Consider the following 17,384-nt stretch of genomic DNA (forward strand, 5'->3'; position numbering starts at 1 on the left):
CTGATGATCCTTTCCATGAAAATTTTTTCCTGATATCCAGTCTGAACCTCTCCTGGTGCAGCTTGAGGCCATTCCCCCTTGTGGTATCACCTGTCACTTGGGAGAAGAGGTGAAGAGTTTACTAGAGTTTAAAACTGAATAACAGTTTGCTTATTTTGTGGTATCTGTGAAATCATGTTATTAAAAAGTTGTATTTTAATACTTTACAGAAAATAAACGCAGGGTTTTCCTTTAAAGGAAAAATGTACGAGGGAATATCACTGTAACTACGTTGTTATCAAAATAACTGCTGTTATTAACAAAATTCCTCCAAATATTTCAGTGGAAAATTTACATTTTTAATACGAAAGGCAGTTAGTTAAATTTTGCTTGAACAGATGAAGAATGACAAGTTCTTGATGTGAGATTCACTATTCATGCTGAAAAGCCATCCCACACTTAATGCAAATTTCACCGATGCTGATGTCCAACCTCAGTTTTAATCTACATCTTTTCTTTGGTTGCTCTAAAATAACTGCCATTTACTTTTCAATAGTCTTTTATGCATTTAGAACAGAGCTAGCAGAGATCTGAACAGATTATCGGTCATTTCATCACTACAAATCTGACTCTGGGCTGTTTTACATTCCTGTTACTGTTAAGTCAGTTTATTAATTTAGTTTAATTCTTTCAACATATCTGTAACCATGTGCTTGGTATCATTCTTTGGACCTTGAAAGACAATGGATGTGATCAAATTTGGGCCACAGTCCAGACAAAAACTGGCTTCTATTGCTTCAGTTCCTTTCCTGTTGTACTGTACTTCACTGTCTAACTGGGTCTTAACAAAAGTACAAACATTTGGAAAAGTGTAATTTCCCCCAGGGAAGTCGGGCCAGTCTGACCTCCTCAAATTATACTGATCAAAGCAACGTACTGATTTTCAGAAATGCACACATACATATGCTTCCAAAGTGTTTGTTCTGGAATTGATATACAGCAGAGTAAATAATTCCCAGGAATTCCTCTGACTTCTTTAGAACAGAGTCTACATATACTTGCTGGTTTTATTCAGCGTTTAGCATTGTCACATGCTGCTATTTCACATGCTTTCATCTACAACAGCCACATCAATACCATCTGCTTATGTGAAAGGCTTCAAGCAGAATAATAAAGATGTAGATGTGTACATAATGCTCTTTCAGGTGCAGGAATGACAACAGTTCCCATGCCCCACAAGACCTGCCCCTTAACACCAGGCAAAGCTGGCTGTGAACGCTCAGGACACTCGTTCAGAAGGAATCATAGACTTATAGAATCACCAGGTTGGAAGAGACCCACCGGATCATCCTTCCCAAGTTGATTTCTACTTTTTACTTAACAACAGCATAGTAAGACAATGTCAATATATTCAGCACAAGAGTTTCTCCCCCTCCTTTTCCCTTCTAAATAGTTCTTCCAGAATTCAGTACCCGAGATGTGCTTCAGCTGTGCCACAGTGCCCATGTGATTATTTGCAACTTATTCTACTGACCAATAAATAAATATTATCTAGCAGCATGGTCCTCCCTAGGCAGGACCATCACGTTCTGTCATTAATGATCTGAGCAACCCATCTTCAGCAGTCAGAGGGAAGAAATCTATGAGAAATCAATATTCTTTGGAAAGGGTGCCATGTACAGGACAAAATTCCACTGGAAATGTACCAAGATCCAAACCTGTTGTCATGAAAAGGAATTAATAAAGAATAAATGATAGGAAAACAATTGCATCCATTGGTCACAACTGGATGTGAAGCAACAGCAGAAAGCAACATCCCTGTCTAAAACTAACCTAATCTTAGTCCCTGGCTAAAACTAACCAAACCCAAAGAATTCTCAGCTGGAAAGTGCCAACAAAACATTAAAATGCACAAATAGTGACAAAAAAGTTCAACACATTTGGAAGGATATACTATAATAATTTGCCTGCTCTAAAAAGGTACCATGTTATCAGGTGTGCCTGGCATTCACCATTCTTTTCAGACCACTAATTCAGAAAGGATAGTGAATCTCTATTTTCCAGTTGCTAGTATACTAGGTCTTGTTTTAATCCTGTTGAGGAAGTCAACATTATGATATTTAAGCCTGCTGGACTGAAAAAAAAAAAAATTTTGCTAAAAAAGGTTATTTACACTACAAGTTCTGTATTACAAAATTTAAAATGTAATAAAATTTTTTTTCAGAATATTTTCCCATTTACAGTTCAGTAACACAATTTCTCAGATAAAGTGTGGTACTACTATTAAAATATTCCTTTCAACCTGCACTGTTTATTACTGGAGGCAGCAGCCAAGAGCTGACCACATCCCTGGGTACGTATGGGTTTTTCCAGGAGTGGCACAGACTCTTCTGAGATTTTAGAACTGAAAGTAAAATGCATTTCAAGGAGCACATTATATCTATGTGGAATTCAGATTTCATTCACATGGGAAATGTCATACGATGGGAAATACAGTCCTCAAGTAAAGTTGTGTTTATCAGAAGTTTGTTTTCCATGCAATAAATTCCAATCAGAGTTGCTAGATTGAAAAGGACATGTCAACCTTATCTTTTAAAAACTACCAGGGTTGCTCTGTCATTTTATTCTGATGAGAATGAAAAACAAAATTCTCATTCAGCAGTGACAGAAACATGAAACGTTCATATAAAATGCACAAGAAAATGACATCTTAGAACTCATTTCAGTACTGTAAAACAGCAACGATGCTAAAAAATCTCAAATGCAGAACAACATGTAATTCAATTCTTGTTACGTTATATTCCAGAACAGACCAATTCCTGGACTTCTACATAACAAATGGTGAAATGATCCTGACCTCTTAGAACGCAAATTGTTTTTCTTCCACTTTGTGTCTGGAGGGCCTAAAAGAATGACAACTATGTTCCACACTGTAATTTATAAAGCGTCCTTAATCTACATAATTTATATCATACAGAATACATGTGACTGCCACAAAAGCATGGAATGCCCCGGATGGATAATTCATTTATCTGCTCTGTAATGGGTAACAACTGGTTGGCTGCACTTCACTCTGTGATACTGCCTTGATTTTTAACAAAGGCTGAGAATTTCCCCAGCCCCATCAGTAAGGGAGGCTGAAAGATATCCCTGGACAGCCTCCTGTGGAGCCTCCAAAAGGCTGGATGTGGCGTGGCCACCCCAAACCATCTGATTACCACTTGACACCGGACACAAGAAAGAGCCAACAAGGGAATTTCCATAATTATATCATGCTTCATGCAAACTGGAAGGTTCAATAGGTGAAGAGGTCTTATAAAGAATTTGAACATTTGCCATTTTATCATTAGGTAATGATATTTTAATAGTTTAATTAACTATCGGGCACTGAGAAGTCCAGCATGAGAATGGTTGTAACTGCCTAATAATTAAGTCACGAAATAAGATATGCTGCAGGGAAGGAGACACAATCCTATTTGCATCTTGAAAAGGGCTGAGGAACAGAACAAGAGAGAGGCTGCCGGTCTTCAAGGGAGGTCAAAAGGATCTTAAGGTGTTTTTAAAAAAATCCAAACTTTTAATAATAAAAATCTGTAAAATCATATTCAGAAGAAAATTATAAATACAAAATGTTAAATTATAAAAAGTACTTTTGATATTTAGACACAAAACCTACTTATTTGGAACAAAAAGTGCTTAAAATAAAACCAGCCTAAGACCGTAGGGAACAACACAAGTGTTAATACACAGTGTTAATTGTTTTGTTGCTCACCTATCTAGAAGAATTTTAAATAGGGTGAAAAAGCAAAAATAGACAATTCCACATCTCCTAAGCAATCAGCATGTGGGAGGAGTGCATGGAGTTACATCCTATCACGAAGTGGCATGGAAACCACCACACTACCAACTATTTATAGCAGCAGAAGGAACAAGTCCCAGTGCCACAGTGACTCTGGCCAGGCTGAGGAGCAGGGAGCTATCAGGTCCCTCAGCCAACGCTGTTCCCTGGCCCTAAAGTCTGAACAGCTCTGTGGCTTTTTTCTCCTCTTGGTGTCAGTGCAAAAGACTCAAAAGTACCACTTGGAGCCAACTAGCAACAGAGAGTCGTGCACAGACATGGCTGAGAAACACACCAACTGCAATTGGAGAGAAAGAAAACATCTGGCCCTCCACTGACAACGAACATAAATGAATTACTTTAAAAAAAGAAAAATACAGAATCACAGAATCACTAGGTTGGAAAAGACTCACTGGATCGTTGAGTCCAACCATTCCTATCAATCACTAAACCTGCCCCTCAGAACCTCATGCCACCAAGCACAAACAAAAACCAGCAAACCCTGAAGCTGTCTGTCCCTGAGTTTTCCCCAAAAGAAACCCCAGGACTCTTTTTTTTTGTTAGATTACTCAAAAAACTTGCAACAGATTTACCTCATTCTCTTAAGGTGTCGTACGTGGCTTAAAATACTACAGCAAGTAAAGCTCACTTGCATAAAATGCTGATAAGTGTTTGTAAAGTTACTGCGTACAGGTAGCAATTTGAAAAATCACTAGTGAAGTATTACTAGTATACATTTTCTCTTTAAAATGCATGTATTTCAGCAATTACATTGCACGTACACATAAGTAGCATGGCAAATGAAAAGCGAATTTATGATGATGCCAAATCTCAGTGACAGAAGAAACATGAAGGTAAATAGCATCGTCTGCCTATGGCCCCAAGTTCACTTTATCTCCAAAGAGCACTTGGATATAGAATTTGACTATGGAAATATTCTCTGCATGGAATAGGGAAGGGAAGGAGAGGGCTGGACTGTCACACTTAACTCCTGTAAAGCCTAGTCACTGATGAGCAATGCCCTTCCACGGTGTGGTACGATGGCTGAAGCACCGCAGAGATGGTCTTCAGAGCACTACAAAGCACCTGAGGTTGGGTGTGTATGTTAATAAGTATATGGCTGTAGCACATCTAATGCATTTCAACTCACCTGTCATGGATGGTGCCAATTTCCTCTGCCCTTTGTGGTCCACTGTACCTTCATAAGCCACAGTCACATCATACACTGCATCTAGATAGTCTTTCATTGTGTCAATAGCTACATGAGTTGCCTTCACGCGTGGTGTTAGCACGTGCTTTAATATAGCAAGTCCTAGAGTGGGGAAAAAAAATAAAAATACAGTGTTTGCAAGTAAATTGGACTATAATCACAAACAGAACATCATGCCAAGGAACTTCACTACCCTCACTCAAGATCACAAAACGTGTATTTTTAATCTCACTTCTCAGCTGAGACAGAAGTGCTCGTGTGCACACAGGATACGCTCTACTGAGCACACGTAAAAGATAAACAGAAATCCTAAAGTTTATTAACGTCAAAAAGGCTGTTCAACAAGAGTCCTGTTTTACAGTTCCTGCTCTAGAAGCAGTGATGGCTTTAATGTGGTTTATAAGTGATGAAACAGCACTTCTCTGTATTGTTTACATTTGTCCAACAGAGATAAAAATGTAGATCAAATTAACTCCGAAATACTAAAAGCACAGGACATCGCCTTCTGAAATTCTGTACCAGAGACAAATTTGGTAGGCAAGGCACAAGCACAGATAATTTTGAGCATGTCTAATGATCATCTGGCATTTTATTTCCAAAGGACAAACCAACTCTGAGAGTCCTCACTTTGGGGAAGCTCCAGCTGACAGCTCCCCAGCTGACAGAACTCACCATCCCAACAGAAAACTAAGCAGGGAGGGGAAAATACAGCACTGAGAAACAAGAACAAGGTGGAAATCCCCTCTGTTTTCTGGTGAACAACCTAATTGACTTGCCTACTACCAAATCCATAGTTACAGGCATGGTTGTCCTTAACTATCCAGGCCAAGACACAGAGACTGGTATGTCAAGAACACCAGAACACAAGGTTTAACAGCACTCTGCAAGTCTTAATAAAGTACCTAATCTTCATGTTTGCTCCAGCTGATCACTTCCATGTAAAGCACAGTTAAGAACATACAAATACGCTGGGCTCAAAAATATAAACCTCTTTCTATTTCCAGTATTTTAATATATAATGACTTTCAAAATAAAAACAAGCAAAAAACAAAACAAAAAACCCCTAAATGTTTTCATGATCTGAACACAGCTCTTCCACACTTACTTGAAAGTGCTTCTATGAAAAGAAGCATGTTATGCAAAATTTTTCACTATTTTGCTATAAAATGTGTATCTTTCTCAAAGAGAAATATCTTAATATTATTCCTTTCTAGACTTATTTTTCATTGGCTTACTCTTCCGTTTCTAAAGAACCATCTGCTGCTGCTGACAGATGAAGCAGAAATTTCTCTAACCCAAGGTATTGTGGAATTGCTTTTGATAACTTTTTGATAACTTTCTGATTGCAAAATAAATTAAAAAGATACTGTATCATGTCCTGAAATAGTAGCAACTTATGTTGCTTGTTGGGCAAAGCACACTTTGATTTAACATAATGAAAATATCTACCAAACAGCATAAGACAGTGCTAGTTTCTAAATGTTCTAACAATGTTAAAGTTCAAAATCCCAGTATAAATCATTATCCTGATTTCTTAATACCTGCTAAGAATCTCCTTGTCTCAACACAGAGATAAAAGGTTATTTGCTAGCACTCCTTCTGAAGTCATTGTTCTAAGTGTCACCGGTAATAGCTGTAACTGTCTATGCAAAATGTCATATGGATCGTGTAAATATTTTGAAGCATAACACGGTGGTAGTGTTTTCTTAGCTTGTGAACTGTCACATCAAACAGCTAATCATGTTACGTCTCAAAATGTTTACTCTATAAATGAAGCACTGATTATTCTAGTGTTGTGTCAGCAATGATATTAGTGCGGACAATTCACTCAACCCAACTCTTGTTGATCCAAATTCCCAAACATATTCTAAAAACACTATCTTTCCTGCCTAACTCACCTTCCCCTTACCCAAACTATTACAGTGGGAAGAAAAGGGGAAAGCAGGCTTCAGTGAGAACTGAATCGTCCTGACAAGTTAATTTCTGTATCTAAGACTATTTGGTGGTGAGTTTTTTGAATCTGAGACCAGTTTCGGTGATGAAGATGGGCAGTGACAATCTGTGAAGTACACCCATAGAATAAGCTCTTCTTAACTCCATGGGCTACCAGTGAACTCTTGAAGTTTTAAGTAAAAACTGAGTACGCACCTCATTAAAATCACTAAAGTGGGATATCTAGTGGGATGTCCCTGCCCATGGCAGGGGGGTTGGAACAAGATGATCTTCAAGGTCCCTTCCAACCCTAACTATTCTATGATTCTAAGTCCAGAATCCACTACTCAGAAACACTCCAGTGCATGACATACAGGCAGCAACAACAGGAGTGGAGCACATCCTTTTAAAGTATCTATTTTATAAAAACATTAACCGCACATTCTTGTAACTGCTTCATGATCTTTGCTAAAATCAACATAACAGAATTTAAACCCAAGTAGTTACATTAAAGTTACCTTGGCAAGGGGCCCGCATCCAATTCACAAAACACACTGTCCTTAAACTGTTTTTAATGTTGTGCAATACTAAGTTAGGAGACTCTGTCAAAGTATTTGAGGTCATGAGATTTTATTTTAAATGCCAAAGAAAATGAACTAGATGTCTAATAATGCAATATTTTACCTTAAAATGCTTTGCTCTTCTATGTTAGCTAACTTTTAAATGATAAAAAGACATAAAAAATATGAAAATAATGTGAAAATCTGAAGAAATATGGAGAGCTATGGCACTTCAAATATCATCTGTTTACTACATTATTCTAAGAAGCAGAACTACTTCAGAAAGTCTGCAGGAAAACTGAACAAAAGAAATTAAGGTTTTGGTTTGGGAAGTCCAGAGGCTCAAATAACGAAAGTCTATAGAACTGAACTTTTCATCTAAACACAAAAGAACAAAAAACACCAAAACATCCTTTATCTAACCTCACAGGGTTAAGTTACATATACAATAGCGGAGTACTCTGTGGAGAAGATCTCCCTTCCTCTTCCCTTCATCCAAAAACTCACAGAGCCGCTCAGTGCAGGCAGGCCATCTACATTCTCAGTATTGGAAGCCACTAGTCATACTTGTACTCCTGATGAGCACACATCACATTTTTAAATGAAAACAACCGAAAAACAGCTCTACATTAAGAATATCATACATTAGCATTACCACATCTCATCAAAAAGTTATGTTCTCACTGAAAGTGGACGTCCCAAGTAGTCTGAAGGTTCCCCTCCTCCCATAAAATCACGTTACTTGACAGCAATACAAAAACTGAAAGCAGGGTGAAAAACAATAAGTTGATTTCAATACAAATTAGATGCTTACTTTTCCTTTTTCATGCGCAAGCTTAGATGGAAAGCTGTAGGGTGTCCCAAGTACTCACCCAACACTCCTACCAGACTTCTGGAACTCTACTTACTAGAAACCAGAGTCCAGAGTCAGACTTATAAAATGACATACAGTGGGAGATCTCATCCACTGGTATGCTAGTATTCCACTGACTCATACATAGGACTCAGCTGATAATAGCTTTAAAAAATTGCGTACTCTTAGAATCATAGCATCACCAGGTTGGAAAAGACCTGGAAAAGATCATCGAGTCCAACCATTCCTATCTGCCACTAAACCATGTCCCTCAGCACCTCATCTACTCATCTTTTAAACACCTCCAGGGATGGTGACTCAACCACTTCCCTGGGCAACATGTTCCAGTGCCTGATGACCCTTTCATTGAAAGATTTTTCTCATATCTAGTCTGAACCTCCCTGAGGTTGTAAAAAGCATCTTCTGTTACCATGAACTGAAGTACAAATGCAAGTTATCCCCTCAAGATGAGTATGACCATCCCATAGCAAAATAAAACACTTTGACACACTTTCTTCGTGATGGGTTTCTAAGGAAATACAAGGTAGCTTCTTGATTTCCTAAACTTAATTTCCTAAGGATGATTTTCAATAACGGAAATCCTTTCTTCACCCCAATGGTACGTCCCTCCAATGGTACTCAAGGCCCACATCCTGCTCTTTTTCCAAATTATGCTCTCCTTTACACATCCCACTGTGCACTTTTACGTCAAATTTGCTTACATGAAATGTGTGGGAAAAATATCACCAAAAGTTATTTTCTTTAGAGACAGTTCCAAATAACACTTATGGATATTAAATACTTTAGATTGCTTTAAAATACAATCTGAAACCAATGCCAAGATCTAGAAGGGAAACATTTTCGAATAGCTCAGTTGAAATACCTCTTTTTTTACGTGACCTGTAAAAGCAATTTTGAGATAAGCATATCCAGCACGTACAAACATCTTAGCAGAAAGCATGATACTAGTCAAGATAAACTTAGCATTAAAAACCATTTACATTTGCAACTTTTCTGCATAAAAACAAGGGAGATAATAAATGAATACCTGAAATGCTTGTTTGATTAAATGACCTTCATTAGAAATCAAGCATTAATATAAAATTCCACAAATGTCTTTCACCAGGGAAGACTGTTTTGTCTTCATTCACCACAAGCAAGCCAAGTTAAATTTAACATGTTTCTTACCCCTTTCTCATTGACTTTTCAGAGTCAGTAACATCAGGAGTGCTTTGGATTATTACAATTTATTTTCAAAATTTTAAAATGACATTTCTTAACATTTGGATAAAATTCTTGTTTTACTAAACCTAAGAAATACGTGAACATTCTAGAGATCTAACTAATAGAAAATTATCAGCAACCTATAACTATATATGAGGTCTGACACAAAAAAACCCAAGACTGACCCAACAGCTCGGGACCTCAGAGTGGGAAGGGAGAGACAGAGATGGTTACAGAACATAGTCTAACCTGTCACACTGAGACAAGGCTCAGCTCAATCACTTCACTCAGTATGAGTGGACATATGTTCAAATTAATGGTTTCTTACCCTCAGCCAGAATCACACAGAATTACTAGGTTGGAAAAGACCCACTGGATCATTGAATCCAACCATTCCTATCAAAATGTTGCTGTGCAAAAGTGAACAGCGAGTTAACATCAAGTTTCTTGTGAAACTGAAGAAATCTGCAACAGAAATTTTTCAATTTCAGAGGATGAAGAGATCCTCAAGATGGAGTTGGTGCTCAAAGGAACCCATTTTTTGTTGGAAGAAGATGTGAAAGCACAAACAGTAGAGCCTTTCAGTAAATGATCTACAGAACTGTTCTGAATGTTGGCAGCACTGTATGCAGCTGTATGTAGGGAACTGCAGCAGGGAACTGTTTTGAAGGTGATCATAGCTGATTTTCTTAAGTTGTTAAATAAAAAGAGCTACAGGCACAGTCTCATTTATTTTTGTGTCAGATCTTGTATATTTGGAACAAACTTTATATCAGAAGCTGGTACAAAAGATAATAACCCTATATTTTGTGGGGTTTATAGTAATTTTGTTGTATTGTCCAGTTCATAGATCCAGCCTTAGAAGACTTACAGTTTGAAACAAATACATCAAATACTGTTTTCCACCTCCAACATTATGACAAGATCAGAGTTAAATCCCTATGAAAATATGAATGCCACCTACATATTACAATTCCCTGGACTCAGCAACTCAAGGCCACTGACTAGTGTGGAAGAATTATTGCACTTTTTAAGATGCCTAAAAAACCAGACTGGAGCCTAAAAGGGTTCACCAGTATGTAAATCAACAGTATGACTGAAATCAAGATTTTGAAGAGGGTAATCACAGATTTTGAACAGGGCTACAGAGATAATCAGAGGGCTGGAGCACCTCCCACATGAGGACAGGCTGAGAGAGTTGGGGTTCTTCAGTCTGGAGAAGGATCCAGGACCTTAAAGGGACGTTCCAGTATCTGAAGGGGGCCTACAAGAAAGCTGGGGAGGGACTTTTTACAAAGGCATGTAGTGATAACATGAGGAGGAATGGCTATAAATTGAAGAGGGGAAGATTTAGACTAGACATAAGGAGGAAATTCTTCATACTGAGGGTGGTGAGGCACTGACACATGTTGCCCAAGAAAGTAGTGGATGGCCCCTCCCTGGAAGCGTTCAGGGTCAGGTTGGATGGGGCCTTGAGCAGCCTGATCTAGTGCGAAGCTGGAATTAGACGATCTGCAAGGTCCTTTCCAACTAAAGCCATTCTATGATTCTACGAATCACATTAGCTGACCGCTCCCATAGAGTGGAAAACTAAAGTGAAGTCTAAGGTAAGATTACTGACTATATACTTAAATACTGAAGCATGGAAAGCAAAAACTCAAGGGACGAGGGGTAAAAAGCATGCTTGACCCATTCTTAGATCTTTCAGAGAGTAGAGGAAGAATTACTTGATGAGAATCTTAACAGACACCAAACGTACTGAAACATGGAGAAAGGGAGCCTGCTGGTAGCAGCTCCTGGAATCATTGCACACAGCCACCTACTATTCATCAGGAAAGGACAGCCAGGTGTATCAGGTTCAAATCCAGCATGTATCCTCATCTGCTTGGAAGTGGGGGGTTTCGTTTTCCTCTGACAGATATATGAAAACCTGACACGTCATCACCTGATATTCTGGTAACACTGCTTATGCAGTTTGCTGTGAAAACCCAGCAAATATTGCTATTTTGGTCAAGAAAGATGAATACCAGATTAATTTTCTCAATTTCTCAGATTTTAACTCATTCCATGAATAACTCCTGCATTAATCCTACCACAAATAACCAAAGAAGTGAGTTTTAGAGAGGTAATTTTTCTTTCTGCTTTTAAACTTCAGGAAGTGTATTTTTGCATCCTCAATGCAATCAATCTGTACTCTGAGTTTAAAATGCTTCCTATTCTATCCTGGGTAAGAATCTCCTTCTATTGGAATTTTCTGCCACTTGTAAAACATGTAGAATGAGTAATCTTCAGTTTCTGGGGGTACTAACATTTAGCTGACAATATTCTCAGTTCATTGCCATAAAACCAGTATTCCTGGAAGTAAGCAACTTTTTATTTCTCATTGGATACAATTGTAGACAGAAGTTACAATAGGGCTTAAAGTAATTAGAGTAGAGTTTTGCTGTGCCAAATCCATCAGTGCTGAAAGCCGATATGCACGTATCAGTCTCCAACATGAAAACACTGAATATTAATACTCTAATTTTATCAATTTTACCTCTAGATGTTTTTGGCATTCTTAGGCTTTAAAAAACCAAAAACCTGGCAGTGCATTCAACTTGAACTTGGCAAGGTAGTTCATAACGAATTTGAAAGAACAAACCATGGATTTACTTTTTTACTGTATAATATCCATTGTTTCTTTCTAAAACTAGTAAGGAAGTCCTACTTCTTCCTAGAAGTTTCTCTGTGCATTATAGCCTTCAGTCTCAACTTATGCACACCCCAATCTATTGGATCTACTCTTTGTGTTTGAATTGTCCGTGCTTCAGAAAGACAAAAAACATTGGCTCTTGCTAGGAGTCAAGATTTTATGTACAACCCAAGTCCCGTGGCAGAACAAACTGTAACATCAATTGTTATCAGTATTTAAAGAAGTTGCCTCTCTTTCAAGGGCAACCTCCATCACGTTATTCTTTTGTTGTTTTATACCCTTCCATCCTATTTATAGACAGATAAGATTTATTCGTATATTCATACCAATGAGGAAAGATAAAATAGTTGAAACCAGTGATGTCAAAATATTTCTTTGCGTGTCAACCAATTAAACCATTTTTTTTTCACATTTGTTTTTGTTGGACCAACAGAAGAATTTATCAGTGGGGAAAAGCAGATCAAAGGGATTCTGCACTAGAAATGGGAATGCTTCCTGTTTAATAAATATTTGTCTTGAAAGTTTTTAAGAGGAGTAAGTCTTACAAAATAAAAGCAGAGCAATACTGTACAGAAAAACACCTAAAAAATGAACAGGTGCTCTGAAAGCACAAAACCAGTGTTCTGCTGCTTTGCAGACTGTAGGGATCTAATTACGAGGTTTGTTAGAATAAGAATAATGACAATGAAAGTCCTTTCTTTTCCCTGAAAAAGGTGGAAAGGGGGAAAAAAACCTTGTCAAAATCCCTCTCTCAATGCTCAAAGAACCACCAACTCAAATGAAACATTCGACTTTCATTTCTGGCAGGGAACTAAGCGATGAATAAATACATTATGATTTAAGCTCTCTGCTCATACACGCAAATTCCATTCTTCCCAAGGAGGAGATGAAAAGCATATATCCTTCTGGACAAGAGTTAACAATACTTAATAGCTTGATGATATCAACAGGCTGATTCACAGACTTGTGAATTCATTTCAGTGCGTCACAGAAATTAATTTACCAGACCTATTTGTTATTCTTTGTTTACCTTCAGAGTGAATTATTTCACTTTCGGTCAACAGGAAAAAACAAAACCAGGAAACATGTTTACCTAACTGTTGGACTTTAAAGTTTACATGTATTGTGCCTATAATGTGAGAAAAAATGAAAAAAACTTGGGACTGTTAAGATTTTTTGCAAGCCTTTCCAAAGATGAAGTAATTCCATCTGTGGTTATAGAGATGACGCCAACAATCAAAGTGACTATAGAATAAAATTCAACCAAGAAGTGGCGAGACTGGAAAGTGAGAGAGAAAATAAACCAAAAATGTCACGGTAGTACTAGCAGTAATTACAAGTGGAGTGATGGAAGACTTTTTCTTTTAAGGTATAACAATGTCTATGCAAAATATTCTTTATATTGAATAACAACTGTAATTGGAGCTGCAATGTCAACTTAGAACAGTGCCCTGATCCAACGTAGATAACTCTTACATCCCTGAAGGAGCAAGAAAATGTATGTCCATAAATACACAGATCTAGATAGAAGCTAAAGAGAGATTTCTTGAGAATTAATACTCTTGCACAATGCAAAAAGCATGAAAAGTCTGCATATAAGCTACTGTCACCTTACTCTGTAGTAAAAGAATCAGTGGCTTATGCTATTCTAACCTGTAAGTATCCATCAGATAAGGCTTAATCATCCAGTTAAGGTGAGATGATCTTCATATTATATAACAATATTTTACGTAACACATGTTAACACCATAATAAAGGAATGAATTAAAAACTTTTTTGCTTACCTTCCTTTTCAGCAAATGATTGACTATCTGCAATGACTTTTGGTATTTCTGGATTGTAACGAGTCCCCTCCGGAAAAATCACTAAATACATCTGTGGGATTAAAAAGAAACAAAACAGGCAAGTCCTTATAATGAATGTAAACTGATTCCTTTTACAGAAATTATCATCACCTGACAGGTCCCTATTAGTATTTAGTTCACACCATTGATTACTGCAAATAAATCTGAATACCTGAGCTAAATTTCTTAGCTCTAAAAAACTTACTGTTCGAGGTTCAAAATAATTTTATTTCAATGTACACCACAGAAAGTTGTCCAGGTGAGTTAGGAAGGGAGATAGTGAGCAAGCAAGGAACAGATGGTACCAACAAGAATATTGATTTCGTTCAGTGGGATATGAGGAGATTTTGAAAAGACAGTAAAATACACCCCAGATGGCCTAAATTATATTTTTTTCTTTAATACTGATCGTGTATGCAGTCTTTCCTTATACTGAAATATTTAATCAGAAATACTGTTAATTGCAATGATGGTAGATCAGCTACCTTATGTGCCCCAGGCACCTCGCTGTATTACATGTGAAATATATTATGAACTTAAACTCATACTTTAGCACAATTTGAACTTTAAAGTCACATTCTCTTAACCATGTATGTCTGCAAAGTCAGATTTCCAAAGTAAGTTAGTTCACTTGCCTATTCAGCAGCAATTGTCAGTGGGTTCCCAAACAGTTACACAAGTAAAAGCTGCCTAGGTATCTGCATATCTGAGTGTAAAATTATGTACTCAAGTAGTCAAACTTGATGAATTTTCCTTTTGCTTTTGAAATAAAACAGAGGTTTCCATCTCTCTACTTTTTTTCAGTGTCTCCTCTGTAGTTGACGAAAAGCATCACTAAGCAGTGAAACCTCCATACTGGGGGCTCATATGCAGAAGAAACTGCTACAGCCACAAATGGCAACTGCTGTGGAGTTGACCATAACACATAGACTGTAAAATCATGCCTCTTTCCCTAGACTGACTACTTAATTTGTTATCTTTGCAGAAATGAGACTCGGAGAGTATTCGAAAGGAAAAAAGATAGTGGATTTACAAAGCAGCCCAAGGAAGATTATCAGTGAGTATAAGAAGACACGGACGAGTGGGAGTGCAGATCTTGAAAAGGTACAAAGTTAAATAAAAACTCAGGAAGAGATACACAGGAATGTAACTTCGTGCTTTTGGCCCACAGAACATCAGAGTGTGCTGGTACCTGCACTAATGATTGCAAAACAGTGAGAAAAAAGGCTGAAGGCAGAAAGACAGGACCCAGCATGAGAACTCTCCAGAATCAACCCACAGTGAGGAAGGTTGAAAGAGGTGCTAAAATGCAGAGGAGGGAAGAAATCTAGGAAATGTGCCAACCAGTGAAGCCAGCAGGAGATCAAGAAAGAGGAGAACTGAGTACATAGCCCAGAATCTGGCCGGGGGAAAAGAAAAAAACGAATTTTAAGAATGGCCCAAACCAGTGTCATTAGAATGGAGTAAAAAGAGCTAGAGAAAATTTTCACGGCATGTTTGGGGAGAACTGGCAGACTGCAGAGGCAGGTGAAGCCCAACAATGTTCAAAGACCAGAAGAAATCCAAAAGTAAACAGATCTCATGGGGAAAGAACAAAAGAAACTGGGTTTAAGAGGAAAGGTGCTTACTTTTGTATAACACAACAGTAGCATAAGTGCAGGGATGAGTACAGGAATCACATAAATTTCTATTCAAATCACATAATTTGGATCCTTAAAATGGTACTTCCAAGATGAGGTTAATTTTCTGTCCATTAAAGGTTGAAGGCTCAGCTTGAAAGGGCAATAAAGTGGCTGTAAGAGGTAGTAATTGACAGTGCAAAGAAAGTGAAGCACACAGGATAGGGACCATGCTTGGTAGGGAGCTCAGCACTTAAAAGCATGCAACAACATTATCAGTCTTCAAATCAGATCACCAGCCACTGAAAGCTGATTACACAACAGCAAATACTATCTACTTACTCCACTCCTACGTGTGTAATACAAAGCAGAGGCTGAAACTGTATTTTAATTATCCTTCTAAAGCTCTAAAACACAAGCAGCCAAACAGGTTTGTTGACTAGAATCTGAGTATCTCTGAATTGAAAGCATTCCAACAAGACAGAGAAGTGGCCTTTGATTTAAATTCAGCATATATAAACTTAGTTTGTAGCTCATTAGGACTACTTTACCTGAGTAAAATTCATGAATGTAAATAGATGTTCTACTCATACTCACGTACAGACCTGCACAAGACAAAGATATTCTGCTGGTACAATTCAGCCTATCAAATCTATCTGTATGACCATGGTCAGCAGAAGCTAAATCCTTAAGCAGTATTCCCAAAGATTATTAGAACTACAAATCTCTTAGATTTTAGTAACTAAATAAGCTCCCATGAACTTGGATTAAGGACTGCTGAGTGGTAGGAGCATTTTAATTGCCTAGAAACACTAGCTGCAGCTAAGTCAATAATTTATACAGAATTATTCATTTAGGGTAATTAGCTATGTAAAAGCTATGCATTTCATCAGTGACTGCAAAATACAGTGCTTGTGTTCAAAATGACATAGGAAATTTTGCCTTACCACAGCCCCCAATTTATTGTTAAATCAATTTTAGCCCAAGCAGAAGAGGTCCCTGTGTTCAGATACATGATACTTTCATACCCATTTCTGTGTAAAGGGTGGGTGTCACTACATTCACTACCTCTCATCAATTTGAAAGCTTCAAGGAGTGGATTGGGAGTCATTTAGTAGAACCCTACTGGTTCTTGTTGGAGCCAGACAACCAGAAGAGACAGTGGCTACCCACAGAGTCCCCAGCGTAATGCCAATGGATTTGCCACAATCCACAAATGAAATGAACAGATGATGACAACAACTGTTTTCACCTGACTAGCAATTCTATTTATTTCCCCAGTGTTGTCAAGGTGTCCCAGGCAAAAGGAAATAGCAATGGCACCAAGATGGGCTGCGCTGACAGATGGGGGAGTAGGGCAGCCAAGGAAATCTGACAGGTAAATCAGAATACCAGAAAAGGAGCTGGTGTGGGTGGAGCAGAGGGGATGGGCATGAAGCAACAGGAGTCCTTGGAGTGTGGAACAAAGCCAGACCAGACACCATAAACACACAATGAGAAGAAGCAATGAAGAGAAAACATGACCAACGACCAGGCTTGGGAGGGTGGTGAGAGTAGGTGCCGCTCTGTAAGAGAACATAGGGCATCAAGAAGTGGCAACTACCAGATAACGATCTCTTGCATTTACTGT

The 17,384-nt window shown here is 38.0% G+C and overlaps 1 protein-coding gene across 1 annotated transcript in view; it reads right to left on the bottom strand.

Annotated features, from left to right (window-relative positions):
- The window catches only part of AGPAT5 (1-acylglycerol-3-phosphate O-acyltransferase 5), a 61,970-nt gene that overhangs the window by 12,820 nt on the left and 31,766 nt on the right, over positions 1 to 17,384 (bottom strand). The window contains exons 5-6 of the mRNA XM_069851494.1: positions 14,076 to 14,166; positions 4,968 to 5,129 (exon numbers count right to left, since the gene is read on the bottom strand). Coding sequence (XP_069707595.1) covers positions 4,968 to 5,129; positions 14,076 to 14,166 — 253 coding nt within the window. The remainder of the gene's footprint in view (positions 1 to 4,967; positions 5,130 to 14,075; positions 14,167 to 17,384) is intronic.

The sequence above is a fragment of the Phaenicophaeus curvirostris genome, chromosome 2 (assembly GCF_032191515.1).
Source record: "Phaenicophaeus curvirostris isolate KB17595 chromosome 2, BPBGC_Pcur_1.0, whole genome shotgun sequence".
NCBI lineage: Eukaryota > Metazoa > Chordata > Aves > Cuculiformes > Cuculidae > Phaenicophaeus > Phaenicophaeus curvirostris.